We start from the raw sequence: 23,429 nt of genomic DNA on the forward strand, positions 1-23,429 counted from the left end.
GTACTGCAGCGGTGATAGACTCTGCATATGTAATTGTTGGAAAGTCAAATTCACAAGTGTTTCTCTTGATCATGTCAGCAATGGGATCTCAACCATCTATCAAATTCCAGCTCATCCATCATAGTCTGAGCTGAAAATACATGATGGGCAGAGATCAGACAGATCAGGCAATGAACAAAATACTCCTCAGGACAGAGAACTCTACCTGCCATTAATAAAACCATGGATCACTAAAAAAGTAAGAGACAATATAAAATTAAGAGAGAAAACATTCAAACATGCTGAATATATTATAGATCCTGGGATGGATAAACAAGAAGAATATCACTAAACCGATACTGTAGATGTTGAGGTATAAGTCAGCCCAGAATCCTTGAAAACTCCCTGCAATCATGGGGATTGAGTTCTACCCAACAGCCATGTGGGTATGAGTAGTCACTGTGTTGACATGTAATCAGCAATGTACAAAAAGTTGGCATGTCTTAAAAGCGTTTACATCTTCACAATATAATTTGCATATTTGATCCTTTGCATCCAGTTCACAATGGGTAAAGCATGTGTTTGTGGGATGAAAATTTGAGGCTAATTATGAAAGACTACGAATGCAAATATAATATGACTTGGCTGAAAAGAGGGTCAACTTATACAATACATTATTGTTTGAGGCAATTAGATTACTTACAGTGTGGAAACAGGCCCTTCGGCCCAACAAGTCCATACCGACCCGCCAAAGCGTAACCCACCCAGACCCATTCCCCTACATTTACCCCTTCATCTAACACTATGGGCAATTTAGCATGGCCAATTCACCTAACCTGCACATTTTTGGACTGTGGGAGGAAACCGGAGCACCCGGAGGAAACCCACACAGACTCTCTCTCCACACAGAGAGTCGCCTGAGGCGGGAATTGAACCCCGGTCTCTGGCGCTGTGAGACAGCAATGCTAACCACTGTGCCACCGTGCTGCCCACAAGAAAAGTGATATTAACTTATACTCTTGGTCAACTTCTATTTTATGATTTACAGTATTAAACAAATATAATGAAAAAAAAGTGCAACAAAATCAATAGAAAACATTTAAAATTATGCCAGAGAGAGAGAGAACAAAAATCATCATGGGGCCTTTGAAAACACAACCACCTGATGAAGGAGCAGCGTTCTGAAAGCTAGTGTTTCCATATAAACCTGTTGGACTATAACCTGGAGTTGTGTGATTTTTAACGTTTGAAAACTGACATTGTCACTGAAAATATGGAAACTAGGCACATGCTAAATAATTTCCTTGAATCAGTGTTTACTGTCGAGGTAAAGGTCAGCATGCCAAACTTCCCAGGGAAACGAATATTAAATCAGGGACAGGGATTCACCAAGACTAACATAAGCCAATGACAAAACGAAGAACGTAATGGCGTTAAAGAAAGAGAGAATCCCAGGTGCAGACGGTATCTATCCCATGGTTTTAAAACTGAGAACAATGCAGAAGTCCCAACTATGATCTTCCAAATTTTTCTCCATTTGGGAAGTAATCCTTTGGATTGGACAACTATACATGTCACTCTGCTATTTAAGAAAAGTGAGCGAGGTAAACCAGGAAGTTATAGACCAAGCCTAATACCCATTATCAGAAAACTAATGGAGTTTTTTTTATTCATTCATAGGATGTGGGCATCACAGGCTAGACCAGCATTTATTATCCATCAGGCAGTTAAGAGTCAACCACATTGCTGATGGATCTGGAGTTACATGTCGGCAGAGATGTCAGTTTCTCTCCCTAAAGGACGTTTGTGAATCAGATGGGTTTTTCCCCAAGCAATTCATAATCATCCTTAATTCCAGACTTTTATTGAATTCAAATTCCACCATCAACTGTTGCAAGACTTGAACCCAGATCCCCGGAATAACCATCCAGCGATAATACCACTAGGCCATCAGCTCCCCTGATTCCTGATGAAGGGCTTTTGCCCAAAACATTGACTCTCCTGCTTCTCGGATGCTGCACTTTTCCAGCACCAAACTCTCAACTCATCAGCTCATCTACCAAGTGGTAATGAGGAATTGGGGGTTCAGAGTTTTTAGCTGAACAGAGAGAGGCAGTGTGGATTTGTAAATGGCAGGTTGTGCTTGATGTGCCACATTGATTCATTTGCAGCAGTCAGTAATATACTGACAGGGGAATGTGTATGGATGTTATTTATGTGGATTTCTAGGAAGTCTTTCATTAAAATTCCTCATAAGAATGTATTGGCTAAAGAAGGAGCTCATGGAATTAAAAGCCACTTATTGAACTGGTAACAAAATCAGCACAGCAGAAGGTGTAAAGCAAGATGAATAATAGGCAGGATGAGACTGGTGGTGTCAGACAAGAACCGATCATTTACACTTACTAACACCTGGTGAGATAGAAAGCCACATATCCATGTTTGCCAATGACACAAAAACAAATGGTACCCTAAGCAGTGTCAATGGAAGTATACCACTACAAAAGGGTATTGATAAAGTGAATGGGCCAAACTGTGGCAAATGGATTTTAATCTAAGCAAATGTGAGGGCGACCATTTGAAATTCAAAGAGGATAGAGCAGGATACTGTTTAAATGGTGTCAATTTAGAAGCAGTGAAGGTCTCAGAGACTTTAAGTCCAGATACAGAGATTATTAAAATATCATGAATAGTGACACAGCTTAATCCAAAAAAGCGAACAGTGTTTCTTTTTATATCCAGAGAACAGGAACATAAGGGTGTAGAAATTGTGCATCATCTATTAAATCCCTGGTTAGACCATATCTGAAGTATTCGGAGCAGTTCTGGGTGTCTTTTCTTGGGAAAGATATACTGGCCTTGCAAGTAGGTTTTCTAGAATGACAGTTCAATTGTAAGGGTTAAGTTACAGAAAAATAAGAAATACAACAAGAGACAAATGACAAATAAACCAAATCTATCATTCAAGTGTATGATCATCCTATTGTAAGTCATGGTTATGGTCTATAGCAATGATGTCTTATACATGGAATTCCACAACCATTTAAAGACAATGACAATCTTTTGTAAGTCAGTGTCAGTCCAAATAATGCACATTTAATAGAATGGACTGGGTTTACAAAGCAAAGGGAGCAATATGAAGTTAAACTGAAAGAGGATGGAATTCCTGCCCTTTGAATTTTTACATTGAAGTGCAGTGGAGCATTGGGACGTAAAGTGAATTAGATCTCATTAGCTACACAGAAGGAACATCTTGACAAAGTACTCCTGTAAGGATTCCCATCATTCCTAGTGGGGATTGTCAAATGTTATTTTGTGGACAGGCAGTCAGTCCCCAGTAAAGTAAGGATCTTGGCAACTGTCTCTGTATAACCTACTTGTTCTGCTGCTTGATTCCTGTGCCATCTCCTCTTCTCCAAAGTGTACACCAATCCCGTCCATTCTGGTCCATTCAGAGGCAACGTTCTTACAGGCTGACCCTGTCCTAACCCTAAGTTCAGATTTCAGCAGCAATGAGATGAACATTGTACATTTGTACAGAATTGTATTTTCATGCTGTTTCCACCTGCACAATAATATCAACATTTGCTATAGAGGTCAAGAAATTGTTGAGGCATGTTGACTCATCAGTTGGAAAGGTATAGAGACTGAACTGTACTTGTTGGTTGTTGGTGCATTCATGAAGTTAGAAAATGTTGGGTAAAGCTTCAATGCTAACCCTGCTTTTATTGAAAATAAATGATGGCATACCTTCAACACATTTGTCAAAGTCAGCAATATGATGATAATATTAGCATTGAAACACATTCAGTATACCCTGAAACTGTCCAAGAAATGGCATTCTTGTGACTTTACTCTTTCCCTGACAATGAAAATGTGATTTTTTGAAAACATTAGTGGAGCATGAGCATCATGCTATTAATGGCCAATAAGAATAAATTACTCAAAATCAGCAAACAAGAATACCATTAGGGAATTTACAATGACAAATTATTGGGGATTTTGATCATAATCAGAATAAGCCTGGAACAACAGGAGGAAGACATGGAGCTTTATCTGCATTAGGATTAAAACAGAAACTTATTATGAGTTTGGTGATTCTGTTTAACAGCACTGCATGCAAATAATTATGCAAGTGACGAGTGACTACAAAAGTAACTAGTGTCAAGCCCACCCTGCACTACTTGATGATACAAAAGTAACTAGTGTCAAGCCCACCCTGCACTACTTGATGATTTAAAAATCACACAACACCAGGTTATAGTCCAACAGGTTTAAATGGAAGCACACTAGCTTTCGGAGCGACGCTCCTTCATCAGGCGATTGTCGCTCCGAAAGCTAGTGTGCTTCCAATTAAACCTGTTGGACTATAACCTGGTGTTGTGTGATTTTTAACTTTGTACACCCCAGTCCAACACCGGCATCTCCAAATCATGACTACTTGATGATGAATGCCTTTCATGCCTTTCAAAACTTAGCAAATAATTCAATTTAAAATAAGTTCTGTGGCAAAAATCTAATATCACAAAATGCATAAGACACAACACCATTGTAATTTATTGCTAGCAAAGTACAAAAATAGGGTGACTGGGTAACAAGGCAAATAAAAACTAGTGATTATGATGAGGTCAGTCAGGTAGACCTCATAGAATATGAGTTCCCTGACTGGGGATGTTAATCTGGTCCAATCAGGGAGCCCTGGCTGACAGACATAAACAAGAGTATTAGACACCCTGACCACTCTGAGAACCGCCTCTGAGGGAACTGGATCAATGTGAAGGACTCTCCAAGTGTAAATAAAGGGTGACTTGGTGATGGGATACTGGTCTCTGTTGAGTTGTTTCAGAGGCCATACAGCTCCTCTACCATTCAGTAAGATTGTGGCTGATTAGATTAGATTCCCTACAGCGTGGAAACAGGCCCTTCGGCCCAACAAGTCCGCACCGACCCTCCAAAGACCCATTTCCCTCTGACTAATGCAGCTAATACTATGGGCAATTTAGTATGGCCAATTCACCTAACCTGCACATTTTTGGACTGCGGGAGGAAACTGGAGCACCCGGAGGAAACCCATGCAGACACGGGGAGAACGTGCAAACTCCACACAGACAGTCACCCAAGGTTGGAATCGAACCTGGGACCCTGGTGCTGTGAGGCAGCAGTGCTGACCACTGAGCCACTGTGCTGCCCCTCAATTTGATGTTTGGCCTCAATTCACTGATCCATCTAATTCCCATCTGTTTCCCATAAGAGTTTAAAAATCTATTGATCTCATCCCTGAATTATTCAAGCTTGAGCATCATTTGTCCTAAGTTACAGAATTCCAAAGATTTACAACCCTCTGAATGAAGGCATTCACTGTTAAACAGTCAATCCCTTAGAAAAGTCAACAAATTCATAACTTCTTTGGATTTCATTAGGATCCTTTTAAAATGTTGATTTAGTTTGCAGTAATCACATGGTGCAACTCTGCACTGAAATAACCTTAAATTAGAATAATTTAAAATAGTTAGAATTGATGATCTGGAAATCACTTCCTTTGGCTGTGACAGCTTTGTAAACATGATTCTAACAGACTGAACAATAAAATCTGTAATGCATTTCAGATAAAATCTGTAATGCCTGTCCTGATTAATTGCCTATAACGGTCAGGTTATTCTGTACAGATTATAATGTTCATGCACATTCCCATTACAGGTTAAGAATTGATGCAAAGCAGCTTTTGGTTTCCACTGTTACTAATGTTGTGAGATTACTTTGGGTCTCAAGGGCAAAACAGGTGCTAATTTGAGGTGGAGTGAGATTCCTATGAAGTGGTCCCATTCCTCTTTGAAGTGGTATCACATTGGGCCTAGACTCTGGATTCACCTTGTATTTACACTACACTTGTGGAAAGCAACATCTGATGAAGTTCATCCATTGTGACACACTTCAGCTTATTGGTAACTGGCATCTTCAAAGACCATCTCCTGGAATCATATGGCAGGAGAGGCAAGAGTGCTCACTGCTTCCAGGACATTTAATCTCTCATAGCACTGGTAGCATATTTAGGCCCCAGCTCCACAACATTTCAGTTGCAAGCCAAGATCTACACTTTACACTCTGGTGTTCCAGCATTATCCCTGATGAAATGGCCCAGAGAGGCAAGTTGGTTCCTTGGTCTTTCTGAAGTGACCTGGAGGTGCTGATGGATGACATAGTGGGATGAAGCACAGTGCCTTTTTCTTGCAGACTGGCAAGGAGGCTACACCAGCAGACCCAGCTAGCATGGGCTGAGTTCATGGCCAGGGTTAGTGCAGTGCCCTAGGTAAAACATAATGGACTGCAATGCAGGAAAAAGGTTAACGATCTTCTGTGATCTACAAAGGTAAATGTCACTCTTTATATTACCTCACCACCACAGAGCCACCACTGACTCTAGCTGTCATTGCACCTCAGCAAGCTTCATGGGCTACAGCGGTCATTGTTACATGCATCTTGTCCACTCGATGGCTCTCACACACCTCATCATCCTCAAAATGTGGAAAAATCATTATGAAATTGTTTAACAGGCTGATGATTTATTTTTGATCCATTAGATATACTGTCTAATATACTGTTTAACAGGACCACCTTGTGATATTGTTGAGCTGCATTGACATTACATAAATATTGCATCTGATTCTAAAATGGCAGACAGAAGGATCTCCCAATCGTTTTCTTTCTAATTTATTCCCCAAAATAACGTGTGGCGAAGTGTGAAATATTGAACATCAACACTGTAGTTACCCAATCAAACTATACTTGAATAGTGATTGCTCTTGTACTTATTAAGAAAAAATAACGGGCAGCACAACCAAACAAAAAGTGGAGCCTCCTTCTTACACGCAGACTGTCCGAAACATTCATTTGCATAATTCAGTACTTACTTGTTTTGTTCACTTCTCTCATATTGAGGTAGTCAAGAAATGGCACCACCAGGCCCTGACCCAGGAAGATCTTTACTAGCGTTACAGCCACATCCTGCCTGCTCTCGACTGTGGTAACCTCTTCCAGCATAGTGAGAGGGTTCATCTCCTCAGCCTGGTAAAGGTAGAAAGAGTTTCCAGTTCATAAACTATAAGTTCCTGATCAATAGGCCATTTCCCATGGAGCACCCAGGTTTTAAAGTGTCCTAACACTACACTTTGATGCAATAATTATCCTTTAAACATGAAGGAAAATGGAACCATAAAGTGTCCAACTTGCTTTTTTCTTCCTTAACAATAGAATATGGAATCCTGCCCTCCCACTTCACCCTTCAGCCACCCATCCACTCTTTAAAATGTGGTTTTGTTCATGAGAATTCACCCTTCACATAGAAAAGAATCTCTACAGTGTGGAAGCAGGCCACTCAGCCCATCGAGTCCAAAGAAACCCTCGTAAGAGCATCCTATCCAGACCCATCCCCTACACTATCCCTGTAACCCTGCATTTCCCATGGCTAACCCCTCTAGTCTGCAGCTCTGCATACTGTGCACAACTTAGCATGGCCAATCCACCAAACCTGCCCATCTTTAGACTGTGGGAGAAACCCGGACAGGCACAAGGAGAATGTGCAAACTCCAGGCAGTCATCCTAGCCTGGAATCAAAAGCAGCAGTGCTAACCACTGAGCCACCATTTGATGATAATCAAGTAGAAGAACCAGTGAAACTACTGAGAAAACTATCTCCGGGGAATTACATCAAACTGCTAGAGAGAAAACTAAATTGTGTAGAAAGCAGTTTCAATGAATGAAGTGGCCAAGAACATTGTATTTTTAGGTAAGTAGTTGTAATATTTCAGATGCAGTATTATCTTGAGCCCCTCACCAATCTTTTGGCAACAACTCCTCATCTGTCCTTCCTCAGTGGAGTAGGTATAGTTTATCTACAACCTGCTGCTGTAAGTTCCTTGAAACACTTGCCTGTATTAACACCACTTTATAGATTCAAGTTAAGGGGAGATGGTGGCATTGCAGTAATGTCACTGGATTAATAATCCAGAGGTCCAGGCTACTGTTTTGTAGACCTGAGTTCCAGTTCTAATACAGCACCTGGTAGAATTTATATTTCATTTCTGACGGCTTTACAAAGCTGCTAAAATGACCAATTACAATATTTTAAAAAACATATGGTTTACTAATATCCTTTAGAATTGGAACATTTTCTGTTTCTACCTTGTCTGGTCTACATGTGACTACAGACCTAACCAATGTCATGACTCCAAACTGTCCTCTGAAGTAGGCCACTGGTCACTCAATTCAACAGTGATTAGTGATGGGCAACAAGTGTTTTCCTTGTCAGCAAAACTCATAAATCATCAAGGATTGAAAAAAAGAAGAGTTTCTGTTTATTTTGTTGCTGATTTTTCTTTTCTTGTGATATTATTTGGAGGGTCGGTGTGGACTTGTTGGGCCGAAGGGCCTGTTTTCACAATGTAGGTAATCTAATCTAATCTACTACTGATGACTAATGCCATTAAATCATGTATTTGCCAAGCACACACTTTCCTTTCACTTTGTAAAGCACCTGCGAGAACCCTCACTGATTTTCCATTATTTTTATTGTCATTCTTTTAATTGATTTTGAATTGTGAGCTGGAAATGATTGTCAGATTTGGGACAGCTTATGGTAAAAGGAAAAGAATCGACCAAACATGCTTTGTTTGTTTCTGAGGCATGGAGGCTAATTGCAGGCTGAGTTTTAATTAAAAATGTTCCAAAATACAGTGACCCCAAGAAGACCATTGTGTTTAAACAGGTAACAGAAGCTGGCTATTAATGAGGTCAGTTCATAGGAATTGGTTCTGGCAAGTCTGGAAGAGATCCCATGTTCAAGTAAATGTTGGTTGTTGAATGGAAATTGAAGTCTTGTGAAGAGTCTATCAGGGCAGGATCAGAACTGAAGTATTTTTTAAACTATGTTTTCTGAGAGAAGGTTCTTGAATGATGCTGAGATAGCATGAAGATTTGAAAGTTCCCTGCTTAATCTGATACACCATCTTCTGAAGGCCCAAAGAGTAGACAGGTGAGGTAGAAGTACTACTGCTTTTGCCTGAGTGAACTAAGAAGATGGCCCTGATCAATGTTCAGAAAAACAAAGCCAAGGAGTCCACATTTACGCCTGTGAAACTATTGTGAAGCATTGTTAAAGTTATTAACATAATATGACCAGCTTTGTCATTTCTCTTCTATTTAACCCTTAAATACATTTGTTTGTTTCTCTGTCTTTTATATGAATGGAGCTGAAAACAAATGTTGAGTTTAAAGCATAGATATTAATCAACTTACTGTGTTCTTTAATTTTCTCTCTGCTGATGTTATTGTGTATCTAATAAATCGTTAAGTCTTCTGTACAAGATATAAAAAAAACTGGTGGATGGCAATTAATTATTCACAAAGTTTGAGGTTGGTTATTCTAAAGTCTGGTTAGGAACCATTGGGGTGACTATTTGGGGGTCTTTGATGTTTTAATTTTACTGTGTTGCAAATCGAGAGGTAGAAAGGCTGATTTGCTTGGCTGGTTGTCCCCCTGTTGTAACATATCCTACAGTGGGATTGCAGTGTTTCTCTAAGATTACACTTTTAAATGAACTTCATTGGTAGTGAAATGCATTGCAACATTTTTAGGCCATCAAATGAGCCCCATGACTGCCAGTTCTTTCTCTTTTAACCTGTTCCCAATGCAGTTCCTTTCACTGATTCTAAGCACAAAAGCAATTACTTTTCACTCAAACTTAACATTAGCCCATTTCTTTTATCTCTTTTTTTTTCTCAAATCACGTAATTCTTTGTACAAAGCAAAAAGTCCCTTTCATTTTCAGGCACAATAAACACAATCCACTGAAATCGAGATTGCCGTAAATTAGAAATATCTATGGCAAATCTGTAATTAATGGGCTCTTTGTTTCAGATAGGTATTCTGTCCTCTACTTTATGGTCTGCTTTGTACTGTATCAGATACAGGACACTACAGTCAGCCTAACCCTTTCCTCAGATCAGGCATATAAAGATGCAGGATAGAATTTACAAGCAGCTATAGGTTATTTTACAGCCTGTAGTCATGAAGGCATGTGAATCTCAGGAACGCCTGTGGTAGGTAAGCTTATCCAATGAAACATGTTCCATAAACCAAACTACCTTGAAATCCAAAGGTATGACAGATGGTTTCATCTCTTAAATGGCACAGAAGATATCAAAAGCTATATTAACCTCAAAACAACTTAAAGGCAGACTTCTGTACCACCTCTGCAATTATAAGTACACACCCATCTTACAATCTGATTGAAGGTTTATAATGAGAGTTCTGACCACAACATTAAGTATTGCCAGTAAGACTTTTATGTTCACCCCCTTCGATTTTATTCCCACTACCCATTAAACATTTTAGTGACAGAAAACAAAAGAACAGTCTGTGATTTTGAGCTGCTGCCTTAAAAACTTCATGAAAAAACCTACTTGTTATATACAATCCCAGGAATAGATTGTGGGACCAGTGGATATAATGACATTGAAAAAATCTTTAACAAAGACTTGTTTATAAAATCTGTAACGTGATACCGGACTTTGCAATAACAATTCCAAAATACCAATGTAGAAGGTGGCATTTATTAATTCACAGCTCTTTCCATTTCCTGCTTCCAAATCAATAGGAAAGTTTTTTTAAATTCTCAACAAAATAAATTCCTATTGTGAGCAGTATACTGACAGGATCCTCAAAAGGTTATCTAATGGTTAGCTATCATTAATTCAATAAATAACAGACTGCTGGCAGCAATCTTTTGTGGATCAAGCTTTTATTATTGTTTTGGGTTTTGAAATCTATTGAAGTTTGATGGCTAATTAGGAAAGATATGAGCTTTTAAAAATAATCTGAAATGCAGTGACCCATTCACACAGATTTATGCTAATAATGTACAGTAGCCTGACAATCTACCAGGATAAATGATGATTACAAAGATCCTGTAGTAGACTGTGCTCAGTCTGTTTTTTTTTAATAACCGGAGGACATTTTGGCGATCCATGTCTTACATCAGACAGACTAAAGAAGGATGTTCTCCAGAACATTCAAAATCGATGAAGGAATCAGTGAGGCATCGCTAAATGGAGGTATCCTTGTGTTAGAGAGCATGAAAATTTTACATGTGGAGTAAAGCATCAATATAAATTGGTCAGTGATATTGTAAGCATGACATTGGCAGAATAATCTGAGAAGGAAACTAGAAGGAACCACCTAGATAAATACACCAAGATGGAATAATGCATCTATAGAGAGAATAAAGTGTGAGAGTTCCTTTACATTGTCTCCATCCAGATTGCTGGTAGAGTAGGGCAGACAATGTTTACCAACTAAATCAGCACTAAGGGGACTGGGTCATGGTAGAAGAAATCCCTTCTATGAGAATTCCAAACCTAAATCCTAAGCCAGTAGACACATACAAATTTTTATATAAATTGGTTTAATGGTAATAACAGGAGAGGCCAACAGGAAGGTTGGCTCTTTTTTATCCACAGTTTAGCCATGGACAATTAGAAGAGTCAACCATATTGCTGTGGGACTGGAGACACTTTTAGGTCAGGCCAGGTAAGAATGGCAGATTTCCCTCCCTGAAGAACATTATTGTACCAGCTGGGATTTTACAACAATGGTCAACCTAGCTTTTAGTTCCAGGTTTTTATTGAAATTACATTTCAATATGCATGGCGGGAATTGAACCCACGCCCCCAGAATATTAGCCTGATGTTCTGACTTACTCATCATCATCACTGGCTGTCCGTCGCAAACGAAGATGTTTCTCTTCCACTCTCAGGGTACGTCTGTGGGTGGCTGTACAGACTGACGAAGCTTCCACAGGTTCTGTTATACTTGGGGTAGAAGGTAGCCCAGAGGCATCACTATCACCTTCCCTGGTGTAATCATGCTGATACAGTAGTTGGTTTAATGTTAAGCAAAGTACAAATACCGAAAATTTGGTGACACTTAATTAGCCTTAAGCCTGTATATTAATGTCTGATTTGTGTAGTCAGGATTATTGCCATGCCACGTTAATTGGGATGGCTATGATTGTCGCTCCTGAAGGTGACTCCTGAGCTATTCATGGAAGCATTGGTGGGAGAGAGAGAAAAAATTTAATCTGTTTTGATAAAGTATAGAAAAAGCAATAACAATTGCATCGAGCAGTTACTTTTTCACAGGTTAAATTAAGATGGAAAGATTTTGTTGTTTTTTTAAATTCAGGAAAATCACCTGAGAAAGTCTCATGGGGAATGAGGAACTGGCAGAGATACTGAACAACCATTTTTCTGTCCTTTCTTTACTGTAGAAGACATAAATTACACGCCAAAATAGAGAATAATCCAAGGGCTAAGAAGTGTGAGGAACTCAAGGATATCAATATCATTAGAGAGACATATTGGAGGAGCTTAAGGGACTAAAATATGACAAGACCACAGGACCTGATGAGTTACCTTCGAAAAGAAGTGACAGCAGAAATAATGAATGCACTGGGTCCCTTACTGTCAGTGGCACCAAATCTTGGAACTTGCTTCTTAACGCCATTATGGATGTACCTACACCATGGCCAACTAGATTGGGTGATAAATGCTGACCTTGCCAATAACACACCCATCCCAAGAAGGAATTTTTTAAAATCACCATTTCGCTCTTATTAAGAGCACAAGGACAAAAAGGAGTATCCTCATATCTAGCTCATTTTGGAATGAGGATACAAGATCAAATTTAGTCTAATCCCTACAAAATGAATACTCAGCACATCTTTTATTTCAATCACAGCCTGGAACAGGACTTCAGGATCATGGTCTCCAATAGGTTAGGTCCACTGACTACAGTTACAGTCTTTAAAATTGATTTATCCAACTTGTCCCATTTGAGCAAAAGAAATAAAAACAGAATATCATGGAATAACTCAGCAGTTTCTCCTCTCTCTGCATTGTCCAAGACCACAAGCTCTCCTTCTGGATGAAACAGTAATTTCTGTGCAAATTTCAATTCACTAGCATTCACTTCTCACAGTTTCTGCTCTACAAGTAGTGGAAACAAAAAGAGATCAGCTGATTGCTTTGTGGGAGTAACTCCATTCAATCTGCAAGCAAGACCCTGAACCTCCCAGGGCCTAGTATTTTACATCTACAACCTGGCTCCCTCACTGCCCTCGGCCCACTGCAGTGTTCCGATGGAGCTCAGCGCAGGTTCAGGCACAACAATCTCACCTCTTAATTAAGCCCTCAACAGCCTTCTGGACTCAACACTGACTTCAACAATTTCAGACCATAATCTCTGTCTTCCATTTTGTTTCCTTTCGTTTTTCACAGGATTTGATTTCACTCTTCATTTTCTCTTTTATTTAATGCTTTCATAAAGCAGCTGTTCATCAGTCAACCACACACACCTTGTGTTGCTTTTCTTGTATTGATTTTCTTGACCCAGAACTCTTGCTGCATGACTGCTTCTTTAGTAGTAGGGCCTAGTATTTTACATCTACAACCTGGCTCCCTCACTGCCCTCGGCCCACTGCAGTGTTCCAATGGAGCTTAGCGCAGGTTCAGGCAACAACAATCTCACCTCTTAATTAGGCCCTCAACAGCCTTCTGGACTCAACACTGACTTCAACAATTTCAGACCATAATCTCTGTCGTCCATTTTGTTTCCTTTCGTTTTTCTCAGGATTTGATTTCACTCTCCATTTTCTCTTTTATTTAATGCTTTCACAAAGCAGCTGTTCATTAGTCAGCCATGCACACCTTGTGTTGATTTTCTTGACCCACGATTCTTGCTGTATGATTGCTTCTTTTGTTGTTTAATTTTTCCTGTTTTACACCTTAACACTGGCTTTCCCTTTTTGTTCTCTTTCTCACTTTACCTGCTTAAAACCTATTTCTAATTTCTCCCAGATCTCATGGAACATAATAATCCTGAAACATCAACTGTTTCTCTCTCCACAAAAGCTGCCTGGCCTGGTAGGCACGCCTCAGTAATTTGCAGCAAAGTCCCAAAAGCCTGAAACAAAATAGTGCTTTATTTTTATGATAATTTTTTTAAGCAATCGTAGCCATCTCATGTAACGTGGCGTCCTGGAAATAATTCTGACTACTCAAATCAGACATTAATATACAGGCTTGAGGCTAATTAAGTACTAAGAAAACTGGTCCTGTTTAACTCATGGTGATAACAATCTATCGAATGGCTTTGCAAAATGGAAAATTATGTGAGCAATAACTATTCAAAATTCAAAACCAATCTGATTGTTCAGGATTGTTTTGCACTTATCCAACCAAAGTTAATCTGATTGATTGTTTTGCACTTATCCAACCAAAGTTAATCTGATTGTTCAGGATTGTTTTGCACTTATCCAACACAGGATGCACAGCTTCACGAGCAGTGTATTCATTTCTGTTCATTTGCCTGATTGATAAAAAAAAGTATGGATTGGACATGTGTGATTGTACAATTGGCTATGATATGAGGTCGCAAAAAAGAAACCCGAAATATCCAAAATGGCTGCTGGTATCAGAACTGATGTGATAGAGGAAGCCAAGTTATGTTCAGCCACTTATATGGAAAAACTGGTGATCAGTTGATTGCTGTTTCTAACACCAGTACTATGCCACTTAAGATGGCAGGGAGGGGATGAACATTTGCTGGAACTATGCTGTGGTGATGCAGGTGGTGGACAGGAAAATCCAGCAAGCACCTCAGTTTACAGATGTAGACCTCATTCAGCTCCAGAGTCTGCCAAGGAATTATCCTTGAGCTAAAAACAGAAAATGCTGGAGGAACTCAGTAGGTCTGGCAGCATCTGCGGAGAGGAAACAGAGTTAATATTTAGAATTCGAAATGACTTTTCTTCAGAACTTCGTCATCTCTTCCCCGAAGTTTCAAAGAAGAGTCTTTTATTAGACTCGAAATATGAACAATGACTCTGTGTATAGATGCTTCCAGACCTGCTGAGTTTCTCCAGCACTTTTTTTTTTGACAATCTCAGCATCAATGGTATTGTGTTTTTGTTGAACTATCCCTTTGGCCTGTTACTCCTTCTTATTTATGTGCTGCCCCTCTCCAACATATTCCATGAACAGACAATGAGTTGTTACATGAATGTTGATAAAAAACTACCCTCACCACCTACTCGCTTGATGTTGTTAGTACAGAAGATTGGATATATTCAATCATGCTGTTTGACTTGAGGGAGATGAGGGGTAAAGAGTTAACACTTGACTCTATAAATAGGAAAACTTTTCAGTGTTGCTATAACAGGTCACATGATGACAGAGAGGAGTTCTGAAGAGAGAAGCAACACTCTGCACCTCATGCTAAGTTAAAGTGTACAGTTAGCATAATTTGAAGAAACAAGTATTTTGAAAAGACTTTAGCCTCCAGCAACATCTCCTTCGCAATTTCATGCACACTGCCTCCTCTATAATAAACAACACAACAACAGACTTCATGCCAGAGTACTTCTGTACAAAATCAAAGCCAGTATTTTCAGCTGACACTCATAATGCTGTCCCCTTGCCACCAATTCCAATCCATTTCCTGGTCGTTGTCTCAGGCTACACCCTACAGCTTGCAATTTGAACATTTTATTTCGCCTTTCATCAAGTTTCCAAAGAAACATCTCCAACGCCAACACCACATAGTTGTACCTCATAAGATCATCCACATCTATCGCCATGTCAACCACCTGCAACTGATGCCTCGTACATAAAAGGTCACTTCCAGAGTTAATGGAGTAAAAAATAATTTGGTGCCTTATTTGAGCTTTTCATGGTCCAGAGTGTTGCAATCAACCTAGCTACTCTACTCATTCCCAGTTCAGAATAGCTAAGTTAGCACAGGCCAGGTACCAAACATAGGAATTCTTACTCTGCAATGCATCTAACACTAAGACTCTGCAGGAGCACAGTGCTTTTTTAAGCAGTCATTTTTTTTAGAAAACTCTAATTTTAGCAACAGCAAGAGCACACTCCAAAAAGAAGATAAGTGCTGGTCCTGTATCATTGTTGATTTTAATCCATTCACATGTAATTTCTTACTGTTTATCTGATAAAGGGATAACTCAACACTTACCCAGTTTAGACATTCTGTAGATGCATGGTCCACATCATAAGCTCGTGAAGCTTCAGGCAGGGTAGTCCTTCTCGTGGGTCCTGCAGCTTCAACACTCTAACACAAGAGACATTGTTAAAGTTGCACATTATAACACTTAAATAAATCAAGTTGCTGTCATTTTCACAATGTGCTTTCAAACTTAGATTAGACATCTATATTGAGGTTGAAACAGCATGTTTAGCTTCTGTTGCTCTGCACACAGCAGCAGTTGGCTTGATATTTGATCTAATAGCAAATATTGAAATTATTAATATTTGCTTGGTGATAATATCGACAATGTACATTAACTGACCACACTCCACTCCTTTCTGAGCCCAGAGGTTGGCAGATTTAAGTCCCACTCAAAAGAATTCAGCCCAAATAAACCAGGTCTGGCAGCTTAGTTCCAGTACTGAGAGAGTTAGAACATAGAACAATATAGCGCAGAACAGGCCCTTCGACCCATGATGTTGTGCCGAACATTTGTCCTAACTTAAGTACCTATCCATGTACCTATCCAATTGCCGCTTAAAAGTCACCAATGATTCTGACTCTACCACTCCCACAGGCAGCGCATTCCATGCCCCCACCACTGGGTAAAGAACCTACCCCTGACATTCCCCCCTATACCTTCCACCCTTCACCTTAAATTTATGTCCCCTTGTAACACTCTGTTGTACCCAGGGAAAAAGTTTCTGACTGTCTACTCTATCTATTCCCCTGATCATCTTATAAACCTCTATCAAGTCACCCCTCATCCTTCGCCGTTCCAATGAGAAAAGGCCTAGCACTCTCAACCTATCCTCGTACGACCTATTCTCCATTCCAGGCAACATCCTGGTAAATCTCCTCTGCACCTTCTCCAAAGTTTCCACATCTTTCCTAAAATGAGGCAACCAGAACTGCACACTGTACTCCAAATGTAGCCTTACCAAGGTCCTGTACAGCTGCAACATCACCCCACGACTCTTGAATTCAATCCCTCTGCTAATGAACGCTAATACACCATAGGCCTTCATACAGGCTCTATCCACCTGATTGGCAACTTTCAAAGAGCTATGAACATAGACCCCAAGATCCCTCTGCTCCTCCACCTTACTAAGAACCCTACCGTTAACCGTTAATCCTGCATTCCGCACTATCAGGGGAGGCTTCCTTCAGATGAAATGTTAAATTGTGGCCCTTAGTGCCCCCTCATAAAGATCTGATTGCACAATCAGAAGTGGAAGTCTTGTCAGTTTCATGGCCAACATTTATATCTCAATTGATATATTATCTTGTCGTCATCACATTGATTTTTGTTTTCAGAATTTGCTCTGTGCAAATTGGCAGAGCAGTTTCCTCTGTAAGAACAGTGACCACACTGCATAAGTACTTCATTAACTGCAAAGCACTTTGGAGAGCCCTGAGGTCACGAATGGTTCTTTATGGATGCACAATCTTTCTTTGAATTGAACCTGCTTATAAACAAAGTGCAGTGGAGCACATACCCAGAGAGCTGCTTGCAGGATGAGAACATTAATATGGTTCACATGAGGTAAGCTGCTCAAGTTCTGTATTCCTTGCTCATGACTATTACCTGACATTGCAAACATTTTGAAACTTTAGTTTTTGATTCCATATGATACATAAACGGAGATTAAACAAATATAAACCAGCAGTGTCATTGAACCACCCGGGGGTGGAATCATTAACATATAGGTAGGTGTTTGTACTTCTGAGATCAGTCACAACTTGAATAAGTCATTAGAGCACCTAAAAGTGCCCCAGTACAATTCCCACATTTGCTTTCTGAAGACTTAGATTAGATTAGATTACTTACAGTGTGGAAACAGGCCCTTCGGCCCAACAAGTCCACACCGACCCGTCGAAGCGCAACCCACTCAGACCCATTCCCCTACATTTACCCCTTCACCTAACACTATGGGCAATTTAGCATGGCCAATTCACCTAACCTGCACATTTTTGGACTGTGGGAGGAAACCGGAGCACCCGGAGGAAACCCACACAGACATGGGGAAAATGTGCAAACTCCACACAGTCCTGAGGCGGTAATTGAACCCGGGTCTCTGGCGCTGTGAGGCAGCAGTGCTAACCACTGTGCCACCGTGGTGCCCAATTAGGTGCTGTTGGATCTATCGCTCTACTATTTGGTTGCTTGGCATAGCCCAGAAATATTCATAAGACCTGCCCCAAACTGTTTCAACATTCAGATAGGGTAGAGAAGGCTTTATATGGACCAGAAGGGTGGAGGGCTCTGCAAAGGACATACGTGGCCTTGTGAAGTCTTACTAGGCAGCTATTTAGGTCATGCTGTCTCATGCAGCTTTCTACACTTCAGGAGGAAGGACATGCACAGAATCTAAGGGTCTATATCCCACCTTTGAGGAGGGGGATTGAAAATTCCTCAGAAGGTTCACGGTCGCATTACTCCCCTGCACCCTCCACCGGTGCACTCCTACATTGTAGAATTTCTTAGGTTACAGGAGGATATCGATGAAGTAGTCAGAGGGCAGATCAGTGGCAGGTAGAATTTAACCCTGATTAGTGTGAGGTGGTGCGCTTTGAAAGAAGTCACAAGACAGGGGAGTACTCAATGAAAGGTAGGACACTAGGAAGCTCAGAGGAACAGAGGGATCTTGAGGTAGTTGACCACAGATCCCTGAAGGCAGCAGGATAGGTTGACAGGGTGGTTAAGAAAGCATACATATCAGTCATGGCAGAGATTATAAGAGCAAGGAGGTTATGTTAGAGCTGTTCAGGAATCTGGTTCAGCCACTGGAGCACTGTGTTCCATTCCGGTTACCATAATAGAGGAAGGATGAGATGGCACTGTTTGGGATGCAGAGGAGTTTCACCCAGAGTGTTGCCTGACACAGAGCTAATTAGCTAGGAGGAGGGGCTGGTTATTTTCGTTACAGCAGAGAGGGGACCTGATTGAGGTATATACAGTTGTGAGGGGCATGAACATGGCAAACAGAAAGCAGCTGTTTCCCTTAGTTGAAGGATCAATACAAAGGGGCATCATTTTAAAGTGAAAGGCAGGAGATTTGGAGGGAATTTGAGGAAAAACAAATTCAGAGTGTGGTGGGAATTTGCAATGCACTGCCTGGGAGACTAGTTGAGGAGGGAAACCTCGCAACCTTTAAAACGTTATTGGATGAGCCCTTGAAATGTTGCAAAATGCAAGGCTATGGGCCCAGCGCTGGAAAATGGGATTAGTGTCGATTTGGAGTGTTTCTTTGGTACAGAATTGATGGGCTAAATGGCCTCTTCTGTACTATATGATTCTATGAGTCTGAGGTTGGGTATTCATTCACAATCTAAGGAAGGCTGTGACATCTGGGGCCTCTGACAGTCAGAGGACTGGGAGAGACCACACTAAACTGATCACAGGCCTCAGGTGTTTGCCAGACAGACTATGCTGCATATGCAGAAACTGTGTATGACCACATGTGAATTATAGGAAAGTCTATCCATGCTGTGAGTGCTGCTCTGTCTCAGATACACATACATGCGGCCAGCGCCATCAAGAGATTGACAATGGACAGCCATGGGCAGCAGAACAGTCAATGGATGTTGGAAATGTGTTTAGACTTGCATCCCATAGCCTTGGTTCTCTGTAATGGCAAGGTTAGACAGGACAGAGGCTTATAGCCTCCTCCAGCTCCAGAAGATAGGGAGGCAATGGTCTAGTTATATTATTGCTGGACTGTCAATCCAGAGAGCCAGATAATGTTCTGGGCATCCACCACAGCCAATGGTGGAATTTGAATTCAATAAGCTGGAATGGAATCCACTGTCGATTGCCAGACAAGCCCAACTGATTCACTAATGCCCTTTAGGGAAGGAAACTACCACCCTTAACTGGTCTGTCATACATGTGACTCCAGATCCACAACAATGTGGCTTACTCTTAACTGCCTGTGGGATGGGCAATAAGTGCTGGCCTAGCCAGGGATGCCCTCATCCCGCAGGGAGGGAGGGCAGTCCACCAGCCAAAAAGCTCAGAATGTGGACAGTGGCTCCTCAGTCCCTCTGTCAGTGACCACAATGTCTCCAGTAGCTGTGATGATTCTGGCCCTGTGAAGGATCATGGCAGGGTCCTTCAAGTCTCAGGCAGCTAGAGGACAGCTGCCAACGTCATCCCAGGCTATAAGGCAGCCCCCTCACTTACTGCCCTCCACTCCAGCCGTAAATGCAGGGGAAATACTCCATGGCAGCACTTCCAATAAGAAAGAAGTTACATGAGGGATAAAAGCACAAAGTGCGAGAAATCCTCAAGGTCCAGCATCATCTGGGGACAACAATAGCGTTAACATTTTGAGGTGAATTATAATTCTTCCTTAGAGCATATTGGACTTAAAACATTAACTCTGTTGCTCCAAGATGCTGCCAGACCTGTTGAGTTTCTCCAGCATTTCCTGTATTTGTTTCTGATTTCCAATGTACGCAGTATTTTGCCTTTAGTTTAGCTGCACAAAATCCTCGTTGCTGTTGAAGGGTGTTGGCACCATTTTCAATAAATAATTGACAGGTTTAGGGTTGCTGATGCAGTGAATGCTGTCTTATCTAAAGCTGAAGCCTGCTCTCCCACTCCCCCGCACCCCCCACCCCTCACTCTGTCTGTGTCAGGAACAGGCCGAGTCTCCTCAGATGTGGCAAGGGGATAAGTAATGATGAGATGAAGAATGTCATGTCAAAGTAGGCAGAAGTCTTTATTGCACGGGCATTTCTGGAGCATCGCAGTTGCAGGAAGCATGTAATGGGATTGTTCCCTTGTAATCATTGCTCAGGCCCCGATACATGGGAGTCACTGACCAGTCCTGTCTGTTCTGACCCTCCTCCACAAATGCCTCATCCAGTAAAGAGTTCTTCAAATCCTCTAGTTGCAAGGGCCCTCCCACTCCACAGGACACAGCAGATGATGATAATATGGAAGACCCTCACAGTATAGGCTGGAATGTCATCCTCAGCATTGCTGCGCTTGTGGTTCACTCAAACCAGAAATAGAACACGAGGTAGACGGAAGGTAAACCTGAACAGGGAATACTTTATTGTGCATCTGTTCAGCTCCATAGTATGATCTAGACTGCGTCCTGCCATCTCCAGCTTTCAGGTCACCTGACCTGCTCTCTTAAAGGAGAAACAACCAACTACACACATATTTCCCTTTCCCAATATATACATCTAACAACTATTATACAAGCACTGTGGCTAACATATAAATATTGTCAGGAATATTTCCAAAAACATGGAAAAGAAAATGACTCTTCCGTTGTTTACACAAACATGATCAGTCTCTCAGGAGGATTGCGATTCCTAGGAGACCATTTCCTTGCCTCAAGAACCTTTTCTGGTGTAGTCTCCCAGACTGCCAGCAGCTCACATTGTTCTGTTGGTAGCCCTCTGATTGGCTGCTATTGCCCTAAGATGCTGTTATTGGCCCTCCCTGGGTATGGTCAGCCCTGGCTCAGAGACACATGATTTGGTCGTCACCCCTGGCCCCATCTGGCCAGCTCAGTGTTATGAGGGACATCCCCCATTGCTGAGGTGCAGTGACCAGCTGGTTCATGTGTCTCCTCCAGGCCAGTTCATCCCGAGTCTGTACCGAATAGGACAACAATCCTGTTTGAGCCACCCCACCACAGGGATCGATTTTTCCCCAGACATCTAATTCTGGGCCAACACGGAATACTCCTCATTAGAATACCTCAACTGCAAGGTTCCTACCCTTCTGGCCATCTGTCTTTCATGATTTCGCTCTACCATCTGTCAGGTCTCTTCCGGCCAAACAGTAAGCCAAACACGGTTCTCAGCTGGTAGTTGAAGATGAAGGATACTGGTGAGCACTGGGTCATCGTGTGTGGCGGGTTCCTCTACATGCTGAGGAACTTGTTAATTCACTGTTGTAGTGACCCCTCCCTTTGTGAGGCCTTTAAGGCCAACTTCAAGGTTTGAACAAATCTCTCCACCTGGCTGTTCATCACAAGGTGATATGGAGCCGATCTCACATGTATGACTCCAGCTACACTTGCACAACAAACTGTGGACCATTGTCACTCAGAACTTGCTTATGGTTCCCAAACCTGGCAAATATTTCATCCAGTCAGTATATTGTTGCTTCTGCTGATACTGACTTTGTGCCCACCAGCTCAAGTCACTTGGAGCGGGCATACATGACCACAAGTAGGATCTGTTCCACCTACTAGTCTGGCAAAATTGATGTGAATCTGCTGTCATGTTGTTTAAGGCTGTTCCCAAGGGTGAAGGGGTGAAAACAGCAGCACCTTCCTTACTAATGCACAGGATTCACAGGATTCCACTTTCTCCTCAATCTGGGAGTCCACCTTCAGCCGAAAGTAGCTCGTGGCTCTCTCCTTCATTGGCACCTTGCCTGTTGCCTTGTGCACATTCCAGCATTTTTCCTCTTAACTGGGATGAATAACAAATCTCATTCCCCACATTAAACACCCATCTGATAGAGACAACTCCCACATCCTGGACAGGTAAGGGGATAATTCTAGGTGAGTTCTATGACAAGTCCTTCCTCTCAGGACTAAATCCATGATACAGCTCGAGACCGGGTCATTCCAAGTAACATTCTGCACTGCCTTGCTGACATGGGTACCTTGTCTTCCTGCATAGTTTTCAGGTTCCAGTCAGAAACACCCTCATTTTCCAGCAGTGGTAGCTTTAACAAAGCATCTGCATTGCCATGTTTCTCTGCCTGTCGGTATTCGATCTGTGACTGACAAAGCCAGTGCCCATCTCTGCAGGTGTGCTGCCGCATGGTTGCCACATCTGCCATGAACTTGCCATCGTAATTCACAAGTCTCAAGAACGATCTTAGTTGAGACACATTCTCTGGTCTGGAGCATTCCTGATAGCCTCCATCTTCTTGGGAGCCTTGTGTAGTCCTTTGCCATCGATTACATGGGCCAGGTACTCTATGGCATCCTTAAAAAAAATTGCATTTTCCATTTTTACTTGTAGTCTGTGTTCCTGCAACCTTTTCAGGGTTTCTTCTGGGTTTTTCCAAATACTCCTCTTTGGAGGTTCCAGATAACATCGGACACTTGGCAATCCATCACAATGTGGTCTATCCCTCTGAAATAGAGCCAGCACTGACATGATGCCAAAAGGAAGTCACTTGTAGTGGAACAGTTCCCTGTGTGTCACTGTCATCAGTGGCGGCTGGGACTCCCTAGTGACCTCCATCTGTAAGAAACCTGCGACAGATCAATTTTTGAGAATTTTGTTCCCCAGTCAGAGTACTAAACAGGTCCTCAATGTGTGTAAATGGGTATTGATCCACACTCAGGGCTAGGTTGACTGTGGC

The 23,429-nt window shown here is 41.5% G+C and overlaps 1 protein-coding gene across 2 annotated transcripts in view; it reads right to left on the minus strand.

The window, feature by feature from the left end:
* LOC122562636 (rasGAP-activating-like protein 1) overlaps positions 1-23,429 on the minus strand; it is a 270,514-nt gene that overhangs the window by 98,624 nt on the left and 148,461 nt on the right. For both annotated transcript variants that reach the window (XM_043715652.1, XM_043715650.1), the window contains exons 10-11: positions 16,067-16,162; positions 6,888-7,041 (exon numbers count right to left, since the gene is read on the minus strand). In XM_043715652.1, coding sequence (XP_043571587.1) covers positions 6,888-7,041; positions 16,067-16,162 — 250 coding nt within the window. The remainder of the gene's footprint in view (positions 1-6,887; positions 7,042-16,066; positions 16,163-23,429) is intronic.

This window comes from Chiloscyllium plagiosum, chromosome 25 (genome assembly GCF_004010195.1).
Source record: "Chiloscyllium plagiosum isolate BGI_BamShark_2017 chromosome 25, ASM401019v2, whole genome shotgun sequence".
Classification (NCBI taxonomy): domain Eukaryota; kingdom Metazoa; phylum Chordata; class Chondrichthyes; order Orectolobiformes; family Hemiscylliidae; genus Chiloscyllium; species Chiloscyllium plagiosum.